This window comes from Crinia signifera, chromosome 2 (genome assembly GCF_055691185.1).
Source record: "Crinia signifera chromosome 2, ASM5569118v1, whole genome shotgun sequence".
In the NCBI taxonomy this organism is placed as follows: domain Eukaryota; kingdom Metazoa; phylum Chordata; class Amphibia; order Anura; family Myobatrachidae; genus Crinia; species Crinia signifera.
In genome coordinates, this window is record NC_139218.1 from 188697537 (window position 1) to 188715889 (window position 18353).

At 48.0% G+C, this 18353-nt stretch overlaps 1 protein-coding gene across 7 annotated transcripts in view; it reads right to left on the minus strand.

The window, feature by feature from the left end:
* Window positions 1–18353, minus strand: part of LOC146060320 (uncharacterized) — a 267579-nt gene that overhangs the window by 56630 nt on the left and 192596 nt on the right. For all 7 annotated transcript variants that reach the window (XM_083173388.1, XM_083173389.1, XM_083173387.1 and 4 more), the window contains exon 3: window positions 8065–8122. In XM_083173388.1, the coding sequence (XP_083029514.1) occupies window positions 8065–8122 (58 nt within the window). The remainder of the gene's footprint in view (window positions 1–8064; window positions 8123–18353) is intronic.

The following is an 18353-nucleotide window of genomic DNA, read 5'->3' on the forward strand; positions in this document are numbered from 1 at the left end:
TGCCACCGATTAGCACAGATGTGCCTGTGGGGATGAGACACTAGTTTGGGGAAAATTTTTTTTTTTAAGAATTTACTGTTTGAGTCCATCCTGGTGGCACAGCTAACCATGGGATGTAGAGGGTCCAGAGCAGTTAAGGCTCCTATGCTGTATCTTTAAAACACAGGCGCCTCCCCTGCTGCATCCCAGAAGACTTTCAGTTCAACTAGAAAAGAGGCCACTAGGAAAACACTACACAGCATAATGCATGAACCACATAAAATGTAAGCAAACCATAAAACACTGACAGGAACTATGTCAGAAATCTGGATGGCCCCAGAGAAAGGGAACTGAACAGTAAGTTCTTACAAAAATGAGATTTATGTCTTACCTGGTAAATCTCTTTCTTTGAGGACATCAGGGGCCACAGCTTTACAGTGGGTAATAGGAGTGGGAGAGAGCTCCAGCACCCTAGAGGATAACTTTAATTGCCTCCTAGGCAGCCAGGCTCCTCCCCTCCTATACCCCGCCTCCAGGCCAATGACCTCGGGTTTTTTTAACAAGCCATGGCAGGAGACAAGAGAGAAGGAAGAGAAGCACCACACAGAGACACATTCTGAAACATGTTAGTACCCTCAACAGAGGAGTAATATAACCAGTGAAACGTAACTTTAACGTAACTGAAGCAGGTGCGGTAGGGAGTGATCCCTGTGGCCCCTGATGTCCTCGAAGAAAGAGATTTACCAGGTAAGACATAAATCTCATTTCCTCCTTCGGGAGACATCAGGGGCCACAGCTTTACAGTGGGACGTCCTAAAGCAGCCACCTATGGGTGGGGACGCGCCTGTGCCGCAGCCAACACACTCAAACGTATCAAAAGCATAAAAACGCAAGAAAGTAGCAGCTGACGACCATGTCGCAGCTCTGCAAATTTGCTCAGCTGTTGCACCGCCCCGAACAGCCCAAGACGCCCCCACAGACCTGGTGGAATGTGCCCGGATACCATCCGGAACCGGAAGGGAGGCGCCCAGGTATGCCTGCCTGATAACAGAACGAAGCCAGCAGGCAATAGTCTGTTTAGCGGCAGGCCATCCACGCTTTTGAAAGCCATACAGCACAAAGAGAGAGTGCGATTTGCGAAAGGACCGAGAACGGTGCACATAGATGCGCAACGCCCGGACAACATCCAAGGAGGATTGATCCGGAGACGCATCTGACCCCTGAAAGGCCGGAACCACGATTTCCTGGTTAACATGGAAACTGGACACCACCTTTGGTAAGTGAGAAGGGACGGTACGAAGGACCGCCCGGTCATTATGTAAAACCAGGAAAGGGGACTTACAAGACAGGGCAGACAGATTGGACACCCTCCGAGCTGATGCTATTGCCAATAAGAAAACCGTTTTCCAGGTGAGCCAACACAGGTCCACTGACCGCAAAGGCTCGAATGGTGGTTTCTGAAGCGCAGATAGCACAAGTGAAAGGTCTCAAGGAGCAACCGGGGGAACAAAGGGAGGCTGGATGTGCAAAACCCCCTGCAGGAATGTGCGGACATCCCACAAAAGTGCTAATCTTCGGCGAAACAAGATGGACAAAGCCGAGACTTGAACCTTCAAGGTAGATAAGCGCAATCCAGCCTCCAGGCCCTTCTGTAAGAAAGATAGAATCCGAGCCAGGCGGTAAGACTTAGGATTGAAGTGGCGAGTCCTACACCAAATAAAGTAGGCCCTCCAAACACGATGATAAGCCCTCGCCGAGGAAGCCTTCCTCGCTCTAAGCATGGTGGAGATTACTCACGCATTAAACCCCCTAGATCTCAAGAGGGAGGTTTCAATAGCCACCACGTCAAAGCCAGGCGCCTCAGTTCTGGATGCAAACACGGACCCTGAGAGAGAAGGTCCGGGCGCAATGGCAGACGAATCGGGGGGGCCACGGACAGAGCCTGAAGATCTGAGAACCAAACTCGTCTGGGCCAATGCGGGGCCACCAGGATCAATGTGCCCCCCTCCGCCTTCAGCTTGCGAATCAGTCGCAATAGAAGGGAGAATGGTGGGAAGGCGTACATCAGCCTGAACGGCCACGGAGCGGACAGGGCGTCCACCAAGATGGCGGCCGGGTCGCGAGCCCTGGATCCGTAAAGGGGAACCTTGTGGTTGTGTTGAGAGGCCATCAGGTCCACTTCGGGTAAGCCCCACCGAGGTACCAGCATCTGGAACACCTCCTGATGGAGGGACCATTCGCCGGCATTCAGTGTTTGACGGCTTAGGAAGTCCGTTTCCCAATTCTGGACTCCTGGGATAAAGACCGCTGATAGAGCAGGAATCTTCTTCTCCGCCCACTGAAAGATGCGGGATGTTTCCACCATTGCCCGGCTGCGGGTGCCACCCTGGTGGTTGATATAAGCCACCGTGGTCGCATTATCCGACTGGACCTGCACCCGATGACCCCTCAGCCAGGGTTCTGCCAGGCAAAGAGCTCGGAAGACCGCCCTCAGTTCGAGGACATTGATTTGAAGTAAAGTGAACCTGCTTTTGAGATAATGATTACTATTAATAACCCACAGTCAGGAGCAATGAGTAATCTCTGCTACATAGGTTCTAATTGCGAGCGGCCACTGCTGAAGCTGACACCCTGGAGGAGAGCGTAGCGGAATCAAGAGCTGCCTCGCCTAAGTAGAGGGCAGCCTGATGTATCAACTCTATAGTCGGTAGTAGAGTTTCTGCTGGGGCCCCCTCAGACACCCCTGCTGTGAGGACAGTAGTCCATTTAGTTAGGGCCATAGCCACCCAGGCTGACGCCAGGGCAGGCCTGCCGGCTGCTCCAGCCGTGGTGTAGATAAGCTTCAGGAAGTTTTCCAACTTCCTATCCGCCTGATCCTTAAGAGACGCTGTAGGGATTGGCAACAGAGAGGCTTTCACCAGTTTTGCCACATGAGCGTCTACCCTGGGGGCTGTCTCCCAGGGGGTCCTGTCCTCCTAGGGGAGAGGATAGAGGTAGGAGAAACTTTGTGAATGACAAACCTCCTATTAGGGACCTCCCAAGCTTCCTTAATGACCATGTCAAGATTATCTGACTTGGGAAATAGACTTAAGGAGCGTTTAGGGCGCTTAAATATAGGGCCCGACTCCGCAGGCGGATCAGCGTAGTCGTCTATTAGAAGGACCTTCTTATCCGCTGTAATCAGGCCTGGTACATCAAGGCGAGACGGGGGATCCTCTCTATGAGACGGGGGGTCCTCTCTAACACAGGCATCCCCTATGTCAGCGGTGACGTCAATGGCGTCATCGACGGCCTCCTCCACATAGTCGTCATCTTGATCGTCTTGCTCCTCCTCATCATCATCTGAATCATGCATGAGGAGGGGCCGGAGTGCCGCCGGTCTTTTAACTAAAGACCTGCGTCTATCTGCGGGCAATGAACCCTCCCACTGGGCATCCAATGCTGGGGGGGTTGCACCCGTCGCCGATGAGGACGGCACGGGCCTCTGGGGCAGCGCAGCTGAGACTTTATCAACTAGCTGCGCCATCATCTGCACAAGGGATGAGGCCCAAGCAGGCTCCTGAGAAGAGGCCGTAGGCGTGGGCAGCGCCTGCGCATTGTAGCAGCTTGCGCATAGGCCGTCCTGTACATAGTCCAGGGAAGATAGGCCCGCATTACAGGCTGTGCATGACAGCAATGCTGGGGCGTCCCCCTTCTTGGACTTGCCCTTGTTGGGCATAACTACTGTAAGTACAGGAGGGCTAAGTACAAAATGACACCAAATACACTGCAGCAGCTATTGGGTTAATAAGTACACATATACAGCAAGCATACATAGGCATACAATGCAAATAGAAGGCAAATGGCACTAGGCTCTTGCAGCAGCTATGGCTGACTGGAGCACTCAGTAACTGTGACCTGTGTCCCGCAGGAGAGGTACAGGGGGGACTTGCCCAAGCCTCCTGGCAGTGAAAGAGTGGAACCCCGGGTGGCACTGGAGCTTCTCCGTGTCCCTCCTCATGTGCAGCCAGGCAGACAGGAAGGGATGTCAGTGGCGGGAACTCTCTGTGCGCCAAGCACAGTTCCCTGCCTACTGTCCGCGGAGGAGGGGCTGATGTGGGGGGAGCCACATCCCCCTGCTAGCAAATGGCCCCAGGGAAGGTGTCCTCATGCAGCGCTGGTAAAATGGCGGGGATCCGGCGTGCGTCGAGCAGCCCCGCATACCAGCGCTGCTGCCCACAAACTAATCTCCCTGGTGGGCCAGCGGGACGGGCGGCGAGCCGGCCGCTTGCTAGCACAGCCGGCGGTCACCCCTCGCCGGCTGTAGCAGCCACTCAGTGCGCCTCGCTGCGCTATCGCACACGCTCCCGGCGGGGAGCGTGTATTACTCACAGTGCGTCCCGGCTGTTGTGAAGGGGGCGCCTGTGGTTCCCGGCGTCCGGCTGTGGCTGCAGGCTCCCCAGTGCCTGGGGGCCGCTGCAGGTCCCCACCCGCGGGTGGCGATGCAGCGCCGGACAAGGGTGTTGGAGCCAGCAGTGCAGGGGTCTATTCAGACCCCCAGCGCTGCTGCTCTGACACTTGTTTTAAGTTTTGGATGCTATATAGCAGAACCTCTTTTGGGTGCATCTGGCTCCTGCCAGCACCCTAGAAAAACCGGGGTCCTTGGCCTGGAGGCGGGGTATAGGAGGGGAGGAGCCTGGCTGCATGGGAGGCAGTTAAAGTTATCCTCTAGGGTGCGGGAGCTCTCTCCCACTCCTATTACCCACTGTAAAGCTGTGGCCCCTGATGTCTCCCGAAGGAGAAAATACCTTTTTTTTGTCCATCCTGGTGGCACAGCTAACCAGGATGGAAGGACCACCTGTTGGGAGGGTACACTCAGGTCTGCAGCATGTAAAACTGCTCTCCCAAGAGAATTGGACTCAGAGGCAAACACATGGAAATGGTAGAACATGTGGATAGAGGATCAAGGTAGCAGCCCTGCACAGATGCTCAGCCAAAGTTCGGTGATACACGGCCCAGGAGGACAACACAGCCCTCGTCGGATGGGCATTAATCCAGGCGAACATCGGTCTACCAACATTAGTGTAAGCAAACATTATAACCAACAAGCAATCGTCTATTTAGAAGATGGCTAACCTCGCAAATGAGCATTGTAGAGAACCAGCAATGATCAATCCACCTAAAAGATTAAACTCTAGAGCGGTACAAAGGGTCTGAACCACATCTAAATGTAAAAGTTTATTCCAGTTCTTAGCCTCCAGCAGAGGAGAGAATACTGGAAGAACAATTTCCTGATTAATATGAAAATCTGACATAACCTTTGGAAGAAAGGAGGGCACCGTCTGAAGAACTGTCAGGGAATTGAATTGCGCACTCGTGCAAAGTGTGTTGAACACAAGTGTCCCTATTGGGAATGAACTATAGCCTGTTGTAAGTAAGAGTATATAACACAGAATAGTTTTAGTGCTGGCGACACTTTATGATAGGGTGGAAAGAGGTAAAGTGTCCCTATGCAAATGAGCTAATACCTGTTTCTGCGACACTAAATATGTTTAACACAAAGTACCTATTGTTGAAAACAGTGTGGTAAAGTTGAGAAAGATATAGTATCCTATTGAAAATGAACTATAACCTGTTGTCTAAAACCAAAAGAGTATATCACAGATTGTATCGAGTGTTGGTAACACATCAAGACAAAGTGGAGTGAGATCAAGAGGTGTGCACATAAAACATTTATTGTACACACTAAATTTGCTTATGTATACACATACAATATATGCGTAGGTGGGTGTGGTCACTATGTGGTGACCCCAAGTTCAGGGTAGGGATGGTGCGGGGGGTTCCTTATGGGATGCAGGTTGGTGGTGTGGGCGGCTGTCGTCCTGTCCCGTCCCCAGTGAACATCTGACCTGTGTGTGGGGCGGTGTTCCTCCGGCCCTTACTGCGGTGTTATTGCTGCTGTAGATCCGGTCCTCTTCGAGCCGGGACTTGGTCAGTGTGGCGGAGATACATAGAGGACGTATTGATTATCTTCACTATGCAGGTAGCTGATCTTCTATAGCTCCCATTGTACAAAATCCATTGTTTCCTGCTGTGACTCCAGCACTGGGGGGCCAACTGGGACTGGTCGAGGATCTGCCTCTCGTGGGCTGATCTATGTCAGCCCCCGAAAGGGAGAACGAAAGGGCCGAAACTTCGAAGACCCCCTTCTTGAAGATGATACGGGAAGAAACATACTCTTCCATCTGTAGCCTGACTTGAGTTCTGACTCAAATAAGACTCCGCATGTGAAAGCCAAAGCTTCAAGGGACTACTTGGATTCTAGATCCACTTCCCAAGCCCCAACACTCTAGCAGCAATAGTGGAAGCAGACACACGAGACGCCAACTAGGCCCCATCCTGCACTGCCTCACAGAAATGCTCTGCTGCTCTAAATTGCTTGCTTCTGCCTAGTTCTAAACTGGGACCTCACGTGTGTGAGGCGAACATTATAACCACTGCACTACTATTTGCCACTGTCAGCAGGCAAGGGGTAAAGATTCTCAAATCTACTGGGAACGACAACCCTTTTATCAGGTGTCTACCAGGCCTCCCCAATAATTACTGACAACTCAGAGAACGTCACCACACGTACGCTTTCTCTTAAAATTACCTTCCATCTGTGAAAGTCCCTCATCATCTGCTATATTCAATGTATGACGCACTGCCATAATAAAATGCTGCACTCCCAGTGCTAAGGAATCCAAATCCTCCTTCTGCACCCAGGCCTATCTTCAGAGAAAGTCCCCATCCTCCTAAGAGTCAGGAGGGAATGTGTTAAGGACCGACGCTTAATGTCTTGGATCCTGGAGTTGTTTCCTATAAGAACTCATCTTAATCACACTGCAATAAGGCAGGAGCCCCCTGTTGGAGTGAGGGGGGCTTAGAGAACACTGTGCTGAGGGGAGTAGGAGAACTACTGAGATCCACACGCTGTTTAATTAGAATTTACATTAAATCCGACATGGATGTGTTCAGGACAGTAATCCAAACCAGTTCTGACTGATCAGTCCTCTGTGTCTGAGCACCACTAGGACCAGACTTGCAGTCTGCACACACTGTGTACTGACCCAACTGTCCACATAGCAATTTAACATGTCTTGTAGTTAAAAAAGCATGGCTGAAGCACCTCCCTTAGCAGCTGACCTACACTTAAAAACATATTGTAATAAATCATGCGTAATAAATAATAATGGAACCTAGTGGTACTTATCTGTATATGTGAGCTCCAGACCGTCTGGTGTAATCACAGAAAGGCACCGCTGAAGGAGGAAGCTGTATGTCTGTGATATGTAATGGCACCATAGCTCCGTAGCAGCATGGTTAATGGTGCCCAGTCTTCAGCCAGGATGAGACCCTCTGTCCCTGTTTCGGCGGGGAGACCATGCAATGTAACACCTCTCCCCCCTTAGCTGCTCCCAGTGCTAATCCTCTGGTCTCCACTATGCCTCCCCTTGCTCCGGGATCAAAGTGTCCCGCTGCTCAGGATCCCTGTATCCGGCTGCTGGCATCCAGGAAACCCAGACAACAGCGCTGCCTCCATAGTGGGTACCACCGATTACCCGCAATCTCCCTGTAACTGGGAACCAGTATCATGATCCCAGGGGCCCAGGAAGTCTCCACTAGATAGACGGCAGCGTGGAGCAGAGGGAAAACACAATTCTCCTCTCTGCTCACAGGGCACTGACAGGAGCCGCTTATGTCACCCCCTGCAGCGCTGTAAACAGTGTGAAGGGGTTTTTGGGAAACCCCACACTGTGCCTGCAGCTAGCTAGGTATTAATAAAACTCCTAACTAAATATTTCAAGAGCTGCTTTAGCATTAGCTCTACAGCTTACACTCCCAAACCTAAATGAAAGTCTTGTGGGATGCAGCAGGGGAGGAGCCTGCGAGCTTAAAGATACAGCATAGGTGCCTTGGCTCCTGAGTTCCCACTACATCCCATGGTTAGCTGTGCAACCAGGATGGATGAAAGAAAAATAGATACACACACCCAGCCACATATGCTATACAATACCTTTTTTAAGTATTTATTACATTGCAGACCAGAGCATGGAGTTCTCTTACCTTTTGGCTTTTTGTATGAGAGGTCTACAATAAGATCTTCCTCAAAAAGAGCGTCATACTGTATAGAGAAACAGGATTGCATTAAAAGATTAAAGAAAAATAAATCAATAATTTCTTACAAAACTTTAGACATGTGTCTTCCATGTGAAATGTCCCACCTTTACCACACACATCATGATCTAAAGCTAGGTAATGCTGTGTGACATACTGCAGAGGAGGCCTCGTTAACAATCCCTGTGTCCATTTGGTTTTGACCATAGGTTTATATTTAAGGACACGTGCCTCTGTGGCCATTTTAATGTTACATACATATACTTCCCCATGCAACCATGCTCTTTTCTAGCTGAAAATACATCTTATATGCATTTGAATGTGAATAAGACGCACAAGGAGACTGTGCTGATTCATTTAATATGTATGTATTGGGTAGATTGTGTTTGACTGAGTCTGTATACAACAGAACAGAACTTGTATTGGGAAAAATTTGCAGCCACTACATTGTAGTGCTTCCTAGAGCAACTCATAGACTCAGACGAACACAGATAAACAAGTGCCATATCAATTTAATCAGCAGCCCGATGAAAGTCCTGTAATAGTGAATGGGAGCTGATGATCCGTGCAGAAAAGAGACGCAGATCTTGTGCAGAGTGGAGTGGTCAAGATGGGAGATATTTTGAGATAAGTAAAGAGATATAAGCCAGTGCAGTATGGTTAATAGCGGTATTTGCTAGCAGAAGCATTTTATATTGAATACGGTAAGACACGGGTAACCAATGGAGGGACTGGGAGAGCGGATCAGCAGACGATGAGCATCTTGCTAGGAAGATCAGCCTAGCAGCAGCATTTAGAATGGATTGCAGTGGCGAGAGTCTGTTTTTGGGAGTACCAGTTAGTAGACTATTGCAGTAATCAATGCGGGATATAATGAGTGCATGGATAAGAGATTTAGTAGTGTCTCGTGTGAGATAGGATCGTATTTTGGATGTTTTTTAGATGCATGTAACACGATTTGGTGACAGATTGAATGTAGGGTAGGGTAGATTGTTTGATTGAGTTGTCAACAGTGATGAAGACATCAGGATGGTAACTGTTGGGAATATAAGTAATTCTGTTTTGGAAATATTGAGTTTGAGGTGGCGAGAAGACATCCAAGATAAGATGGCAGAGAGGCATTCAGAGACTCAGCCCAAACCACTGGTGACAACTGTGGGGTTGATAGATAGATTTGAGTATCATCCGCATATAAATGATACTGAAATCCGAAAGAGCTGATGAATTTGCCAAGAGATGATCTATAGATTGAGAAAAAGCAGAGGACCTAAGACTGAGCTTTGCGGAACTCCGACTGACAGAGGTAGTGAAGAGGAAGAAGAGTCGGAGAAGCGAACACTGAAAGAGCGATCAGATAGGTAAGATGTGAACCAAGAAATGGCTGTATCATTAAGACCTAGGGAGTGCAGTGTTTGTATGAGAAGAGTATAATCAACAGTGTCAAACACAGCCGAAAGATTGGTACTTATGTAGTACCAGGGCGCCCACTATGCAATTTGCTTAGTGGCCTATTCTGCGTAAGGAAAAGGCATCACATCGCATGTCCCGTTTTAGTGCCATAAGATGCGTGCGATGCGATCTTCCTAAATAATTTCTTCACTGCTCTCTCGCCCCGGGCTTATCGCATCTCATACCATCGCACCTCAAGCAAAATCGCATGCGATTGCATGCGATTTTATAAGGTGCGATGCCATTAACTTCTACATTGCCATGACATACAATGTGATTTTTAGGCACCCCCCACTATCCATGCCACCCCAAAGCGTGGCGAGCCCCACGAGGGGCAGCGAAACGCATCCTCCCAACTTTTTTATACCCCCCACTATCCACGTCGGCGTGGAGTTGATTTTATATAGTGTGCCGAGTGCAGCAATTTACCAAGCCCCGCGAGGGGACGCGGATTACTTTACATGTATTCCGCATCCGCTCGCCACGCCAACGTGGATAGTGGGTGTATGAAACGGTCGGGAGGATGCGTTCCGCCGCCGCCGCTCGCCAAGCTTTGGGGTGCCGTGGATAGTGGGGGGGTTTTAGGCACATATTCACACCAGCCATACCATACATCTGATACAGTAATGAGGACATGTGTTAACGATAAACTGTAAATTTACTTAATAATTATTTATCAAGAAAACACATTAATTACATTTATAAACAGTCACCAAGAGAAATAAGAATAATGATAAATTATTAATAAAGAAAACACATTAATTACATTTATAAACAGTCATCAAGAGAAGTAACAAGAATAATGATAAATTATTAATCAAGAAAACACATTAATTACATTTATAAACAGTAAATCAAGAGAAGTAACAAAAATAATGATAATTAAGGAAAAAAATACAGTCACTATGAAGGCAGAGAATTTGCCTTGGGCAGGAGCGCAAGAGCATGTAGAATACAGCTAAAGCGATTAGCAGCGCCCAGAGTCTTCTTCCACATGAACTCTTGGAGGTACGACTTCAAATTTTGGTGGGACGTGCTTCTATGGCGCTTGCTTCTCCATTTGCATGCCCCCCACAGCCGCTCTATATTCAGCGTGTGAACCCGAGTCTGGGTCAACAAAGTTAAAGCGGTGGTTCACACGTGCATGCTCATAACCTGCCCACTGTAGCTGCTCCGTGTTATATGCCCTCCAGCAATCTGAATAGATTATCGATCCAGGAGCAACGTAATCATTAATGGCGGCCATCAATGTACTGGCATCTCTCTTCGGAACTGCAGTGACAAAGCAGGCACCTGTCTCCCTGCAGATCCCTCTGAAAATCTCTGTGCTATTTATGCTTTGTGTGATACCCAGTTCTAGGCACCACAGCAGCATACATCATAAATTAGGTCCGGCTCCTATGTCCGGAGCAACACACCAGCGGGAATCATCAGGATGACCTGAGCGGAACTACATATGTGTGTACAGGTTGAGTATCCCGTATCCGAGTATCCGTTATCCGAATTATTCCGAAAACCAGACATTCCAGAAAGTGAAAAAAAATTTTTTTTTTGCTAAAAACTCACTGGGGACATTTGTAACAGCACTACTGGTGACATGATATGTATCTGGCACTATATATGTGCAAGACAATGATTGCTTGGCATTCAAATTCAGTGCTGAGATAGTACACACATTTTGTTTCATGTTTTGAAACCTTGTTTTTTGAAAAAATAAAATATATTTGTGTGTATTTTATGTGGTAAGAAAATATATTTGTGTGTATTTTATGTGTTTATACAGCATACATGCAAGATACTTCAAAATACATAATTGAAATATTAAAATATTCCGAAATACGGAATAATCCGTTATCCAAAATTCTCCTGGTCCCGAGCATTTTGGGATACGGGATACTCAACCTGTACTTGTTGCCACACGTTCCTAGTTTTACCATACAGTCCAATGTCCGGCTGCATAAGTGGTCACTTCCGCTTCCGGTTTTGCGACCAGCGCCGGTCAACGGCGCTTTAGGGATGGCTGCAGGTTGTATGTGCGGCATTCTGAGCTTGTTTACACACACACACACACACACACACACGTACCCATGAGCGGTGGGCATTCACATACTTTAGTCTACATAGTATTTCAGCATTAACACGCCACACCAGAAGTGACATCATTTGCGTGTCACAATGACACGCGGAAGTGATTTGCATTGTTGTGCTTTGGCGCCCTTATGGGTCTCACACCAGGTATAAATAGCACTAGGCCAGCAGGGGTTTCCTTGTTGTAGGAACCTGCTGTGTGGTCCACGCTGTGCCTATTCTTTGACAGATGCAATCGATGTCTAACTCCTGACGAAGGTCCTTATTGGACACAAACGTTAACGTTGAGTATCAATTTTTCTCTTGTTGCATATGAATTCTCAAATACAAACTGATTTATCAAACTGATTTTATCTGCATTTACAAAATACTGGAGAGTGAGTCCTTTTTTTTGTCTGTATACATGGACTCTTCCAAGTTCTGGATGTCACCCTAGAAGTTGCTTTCAAGTTGGATGGAGTGAGATCTTGTACTGTACAAAATATAAATTATATATATATATATATATATATATATATATATATATATATATATATATATATATACACACACACACACACACACACACACACACACACATACACACACACACACCATCACTTTAAGTTCACGTTTATTTAATGTATGCACTTAATATCAATTCCCTATATTTTGTATTTATCTGCTTTTGTATTTATATGCTATTGTTATTATCACTATATGTTAGCTGCGTGGAGAAGGGCGGATACATTGTGACACGCAGGCTGCCTGAGGGTTGCTAAGACAACCTGGCAGACGCGTACATGCGGAGGAAGTAGACACAGTGCCACGTCTCCTTAGCAACTAACATACACAAGATACCGGCGCTCGGACGCTGCTTACGGATTAGGTCACTGATTCAGACGTCGTTTTTGGTGGGATGGACTCCCACCGGCACGAACAACGTCTGGAGTATTTAAGGTTAGTGTGGTATGGTTGTATTTTAAGCCTGACGAAAACATTAATTTGCTGAAACGTTGCTGTGTTGCTTTGCACTAAAGATTTGGATTATATTTCAGCTGGAGTGCTGCTTTTTTCTTGTTCCTTGTATACTGCTGCGGCGGATTGAGGGCACCCGCTGAAGAAATAGTTTGGAGTGTGGCTGTGCTGAACCATCTTGTGGAATATACTACAGCCACACTTATCTATTGGATTGATTCCCAGACCTTCGTGGATATAGATATATATATCATACATACATACATACATACATACACACACACAGGGGAGATTCGGCGGCACTCGCTCCAACAGAAACTGACTCCAAAGAATCAATTGTATGACATGTTTCGGTTTAATACCGTCCTCAGGTATCTGAGGACGGTATTAAACCGAAACATGTCATACAATTGATTCTTTGGAGTCAATTTCTGTTGGAGCGAGTGCCGCCGAATCTCCCCTGTATATTATTGCATCTGCACTGCGGAGGGCACCGCATCTGTTGCTTTGTGACAATGATATTGAGAGTGCCGGTTATCTACATCGGAATATATATATATATATATTTATCTATCTAATATATATATAGATATATATACATATATACACAAACACACACATATAAATAATCTAGAAGATAGATCAACATGGTCTGGAATAACACCATATAGTGGCAGCACGGACGGTGTAATGGTTAGCATTACTGCCTCACAGCGCTGAGGTGATGGGTTTGATTCCCATCATGGCCCTAACTGTGCAGAATTTGTATATTCTCCCCGTGTTTGCGTGGGTTTCCTCCGGGTACTCTGGTTTCCTCCCACAATCCAAAAATATACTGGTAGGTCAATTGGCTTCCATCAAAAAAGAAATTTTTGTAAGAACTTACCGTTCGAATCCCTTTCTCTGATATGGTCCTGGTGACACAGCTCAACAGTGGGATGTAGGAGGGTCCGTAGGAGCCAGGCACCTATCCTAAAGCTTTTGGAGGGTAGGCTCCTCCCTTCTGCATCCCAGACTCCTCAGTTCAATCTTTCAAAGCCACTGGAATACATTAACTCAGTACAAACGCCTGCACATATTATATGCACAATTTCAAAATAACTTTTAACCATATATAACATGAAACATCATGAACCTGGCATACTTACTGAGCGTAAGGGAGGGATCGCTGTGTCACCAGGACCATATCAGAGAAAGGGATTCAAATGGTAAGTTCTTACAAAAATCCCTTTTTCTCTTTCAATGGTCCTGGTGACACAGCTCAACATTGGGACGTTCCAGAGCCAGTCCTTTGGGTGGGTACGCTCAGGTCTGCAGCTCTCATCACTGCTCGCCCGAATGATGCGTCCTCCGACGCGAACTCATGGAACCTATAGAATTTGGCAAAAGTATGAACAGATGACCAAGTGGCAGCCCTGCAAACCTGCTCAGCTGTTGCCCCATGTCGAACCGCCCAAGAGGTGGCGACTGACCTGGTGGTATGCGCATTAATCCTGGCCGGCACAGGCCTACCAACCTTAGTATATGCAAAAGCAATAACAGAACGCAACCACCTAGCAATGGTCTGCTTAGAAGCAGGCCAACCAATTTTGTGTACAACATACAAAACCAACAAAGTATCAGTCTTCCTGACACACTTTACTCTGTCCACATAAATGCGCAATGCGCGCACAACATCCAAATTCCTCATTTTGTCCCTTTTCCTTGAACCCTCTGGGGGTTGAAACACAGGCAGAACTATCTCCTGATTTAGATGAAAAGCAGAGACTACTTTTGGTAAAAATTGGGGTACTGTCCGAAGGACAGCCCTATCATCATGAAATATAAGGAAGGGAGACTTGCAGGACAATGCTCCCAACTCTGATACTCTTTTTGCTGACGCCACCGCCAACAAAAATACCAGCTTCCATGTAAGGAATTTAAGGTCAGCCGACCTTAACGGCTCAAAAGGCGCCTTTTGAAGACACTCCAGAACCAGAGATAAATCCCATGGAGCTACTGGTTGCTTGTAGGGAGGTTTCAATCGAGAAACCCCCTGCAGGAAGGTCTGTACCTCCGGTAACAATGCTATCCTTCTTTGGAAATAAATTGACAAGGCCGAGATCTGCACTTTGAGTGACTGAAGGCTTAACCCAGATGAGAAGCCATCCTGCAAAAACTCCAGCAATTTAGCCAATCTAAATCGCGATTTGTGTGACTTCTGCCTTTCACACCACCTAATATAGGTCTTCCAGACCCTATAATAATTTGCAGAAGACACTGACTTTCTAGCTTTAATCATGGTGTTAACCACAGCCTCTGAGAACCCTTTGTTCCTCAAAATGGCGGTTTCAACAGCCAAGCCGTCAAATTTAGCCGAGCTGAATCCAGATGGTTGAAGGGTCCTTGGTTTAGAAGGTCTGACCTCAGAGGTAGATGCCACGAGTCCACAGACAATCTCTGAAGCCTCGAGTACCAGGACCTCCTTGGCCAATCTGGGGCCACTAAGATCACCGGAATTGCCTGGGCCTGGATCTTTTTCAATACTCTTGCCAGCATTGGAACCGGCGGAAAGACATAAAGTAGATTCCCCTCCCAGGGAATGGTCATAGCATCCACTGCTTCTGCCAGTGGATCTCTCATCCTGGCATAGAACCTGGGCACCTGATGATTGAACCTTGATGCCATCAGGTCCACATCCGGAGTTCCCCATTTCAGTGTAATCTGAAGAAATACTTGTGGGTTCAGGCTCCATTCTCCTTCCAGCAGCTCCTCCCTGCTCAGGAAGTCGGCCTCTATATTCTCCACCCCTGGGATGAATATCGCTGACAACGCTGGAACATTCTGTTCCGCCCACAAGAAGATCCGGGACACCTCCCACATAGCCAGTTTGCTGCGTGTGCCTCCCTGGTGATTCAGGTACGCCACAGCTGTGGGGTTTTCTGTCTGAATCCTTAAAGGGAGAGCCCCTGTAATCTTTCTCCTGTCAGCATTATCACCTTCCACACAGCCCTCAGTTCCAGGATATTGATCGGCAAGGCAGACTCCTCCGAGGTCCATAAGCCCTGCAGACGCAGGTCCAAGACTACTGCCCCCCAGCCCCTGAGACTGGCGTCGGTAGTGACTACCAACCAGCTCCAGGACTGCAGAGACCGACCCCACTGAAGGGAATCCACCTCCATTTCAGGGAAGACTTGGTGAATACCCTTGGTGAATTATCTTGGTGAATACCCTTGGCGCTGTAGCCAGACCGAAGGGCAACGCCTGGAATTGCAAATGCAGGTCTCCTATCGCAAACCTCAATAGAGTCTGATGTTCTGAATGGATGGGAACATGAAGGTATGTGTCCTGGACATCCATGGACGCCAAAAATTCTCCCTGGTCCAGGCTTAGTAGCACAGACCGTAGAGACTCCATTTTGAAATGGTCTACCCACAGATGGATATTTAATTACTTTAAATTTAGAATCGGTCTGAAAGACCCGTCTGGTTTGGGCACCAGAAACAGAGTGGAATAAAAGCCTTTTTTCCACTCCACTCTGGTGACCGGGATCACCACCCCCTTCTCTAAAAGAGAGTGAGCCGCTCCCAAGAGAGCCGCATGTAGCCGAGCCTCCTTTGGTAGTGGTGTGGGAATGAATCTTCTCGGAGGAAGACCTTTGAAGGGAATTCTGTAACCCTGGGATATAATGTCTAATACCCAGGAATCCCGGTCTAACAATGCCCATGCGTCCCTGAACTGTGTCAGACGCCCCCCCCCCCCCCCCACCTTGACCACCGCCGGGCAAATCCCCCGGTAGTCATGCGGCGGGCTTGTCCTCTCCTTTGGTGTTTGGTTTCTTATGAAAGGAACCGAATTTAGATTTTGGGGCCTTGCCCCTGGAGGACTGAAACTTCCCCTGAAGGACTGTCCTCGAAAGGACGCACCTCCTCTAGGGGAGGGCCGAAAGGACGGCCTAAAAGCAGAAAACCTTGATGTCTGCAGGAGCCGGCAGGAAAGTACTTTTGCCTCCCGTGGCTTCCTTAATAATCTCTTCCAGTTCTGAACCAAACAACAGCTTTCCTTTAAAAGCTAATGGGGCAGATGTATTAAGCCTGGTGAAGAGATAAACTGGAGATAAAGTGGAAGGAGATAACGCACCAGCCAATCAGATCCCAACTGTCATATTTCAAACACAGCTGATTGGCTGGTGCGTTAACTCTTCGAAGTTATCTCCACTTTATCTCTTCTCCAGGCTTAATACATCTGCCCCATTGCCTCTAAGGCCTTCTTAGACTCATTATCCGCCTCCCAAGCTTTAAGCCAGAGCACTCTCCTGGCATTGACGGACACTGTGGAAACTCTGGCAGCCATTTTGAGAGATTCCTCCTCAGCCTCAAGCACATACTCTGCAGCTGCTTTAAGCTTCTCCGCAAGTAACAACACACAAGGATCAGTATGTAAAATAGTGCACAGGTCATTGGCCCACACAATCATGGCCTTAGAGACCCAGGCTGAAGCAATCAGAGGGCGGACTGTGTAGCCCACCCCTTCAAAAATTGCCTTGAGGTTACCCTCCAGCTTCTTATCTACGGGGTCCTTAAAGGCTGCCCCCCCCCCTGCACTGGTAGCACAGTGGCTTTTGACAAACGTGCCACAGAAGCATCTACCACTGGAACTTTCTCCCAGAGGTCTGTATGAGCCTCAGGCATGGGGTATAAACTTAAAAATCTCTTTGGCATCTGTAGCCTTTTATCGGGCGTTTTCCAAGCCCCTTCCAATAAATCCTGTAAACAATCATCTGCAGGGAAGGTAACAGCTTCCTTACGCTGCCGTTTAAACACACCTTTTGCAGGAGTTTTATCTTCCACAGACAAATTCAAAGCCTGTTTTACAGCAGTAATCAAATCCTCCACCCCTGCGGCCGAGGAATCCTCAAAATCATCACCCTGCTCCCAGGGAATGTCTGCATATTCTCCTTCCTCCTCAGTAACAAGCTATGGGACTGAATAAGACCTTTTAGGGGTCCCCACAGCATCAACATCTATTTTGTCTAGCAATTCACTAAACCTGCTAATCCCTTTTGCAGTATCCTGCATGACCTGAAGGAAGCCAGGATCTGCCTGGGTCAGAGGCAGGGAGCCAGAGGACTGCTGAGATGATGACATAGGTCTCTGAGAATCTACCAATACATCACTCTGTCTGTCCAGCAATTGCACTAAAGCATTCACAGACCTGCCCAGGGCACTGGCCCATGCAGGCTCCAATTGCTCTACCCTCTGGGGTTCACTCCCCATGGGTCTCACAGCAGCGCAAGTAATACACAAGCCCCCCTTGGCCATCTGCTCAGGGACAAATTTAAGTGTACAAATACTGCAAGCGCTCAATGTATTAAGGGCTCCCTCCCCCAAAACCACAGACTGATGCTCAGACATGATGTAAAGTAACACAGTCACAGCGCATTCACTGTACAGGCGTTTATACCGAGCCAATGCACCCAGTCACTTATCTGTCTGATGGTTTCAGATGTGGGGAAAGCGATGCCCAGGAAATCCAAACACTCTGCCAGGATCTGTCAGCCAGCTCAGCTCCGCTGCAAGCGTTCCGAATGGCGCCAAAACAGAGTGAGGGAAGAGACCAAGTCCCTGCTGCTGCGGGGTCCGTGACTTTTGGCGCCAACCACCCCCAGCCAGCCGCTCCCATTGCAGGATCTCCTAGTTCCAGTTTCTCCCCCTCAGCTGGGGACCACTTGGAACATGCCTGTAACACACTGCTGTCCTCTCATA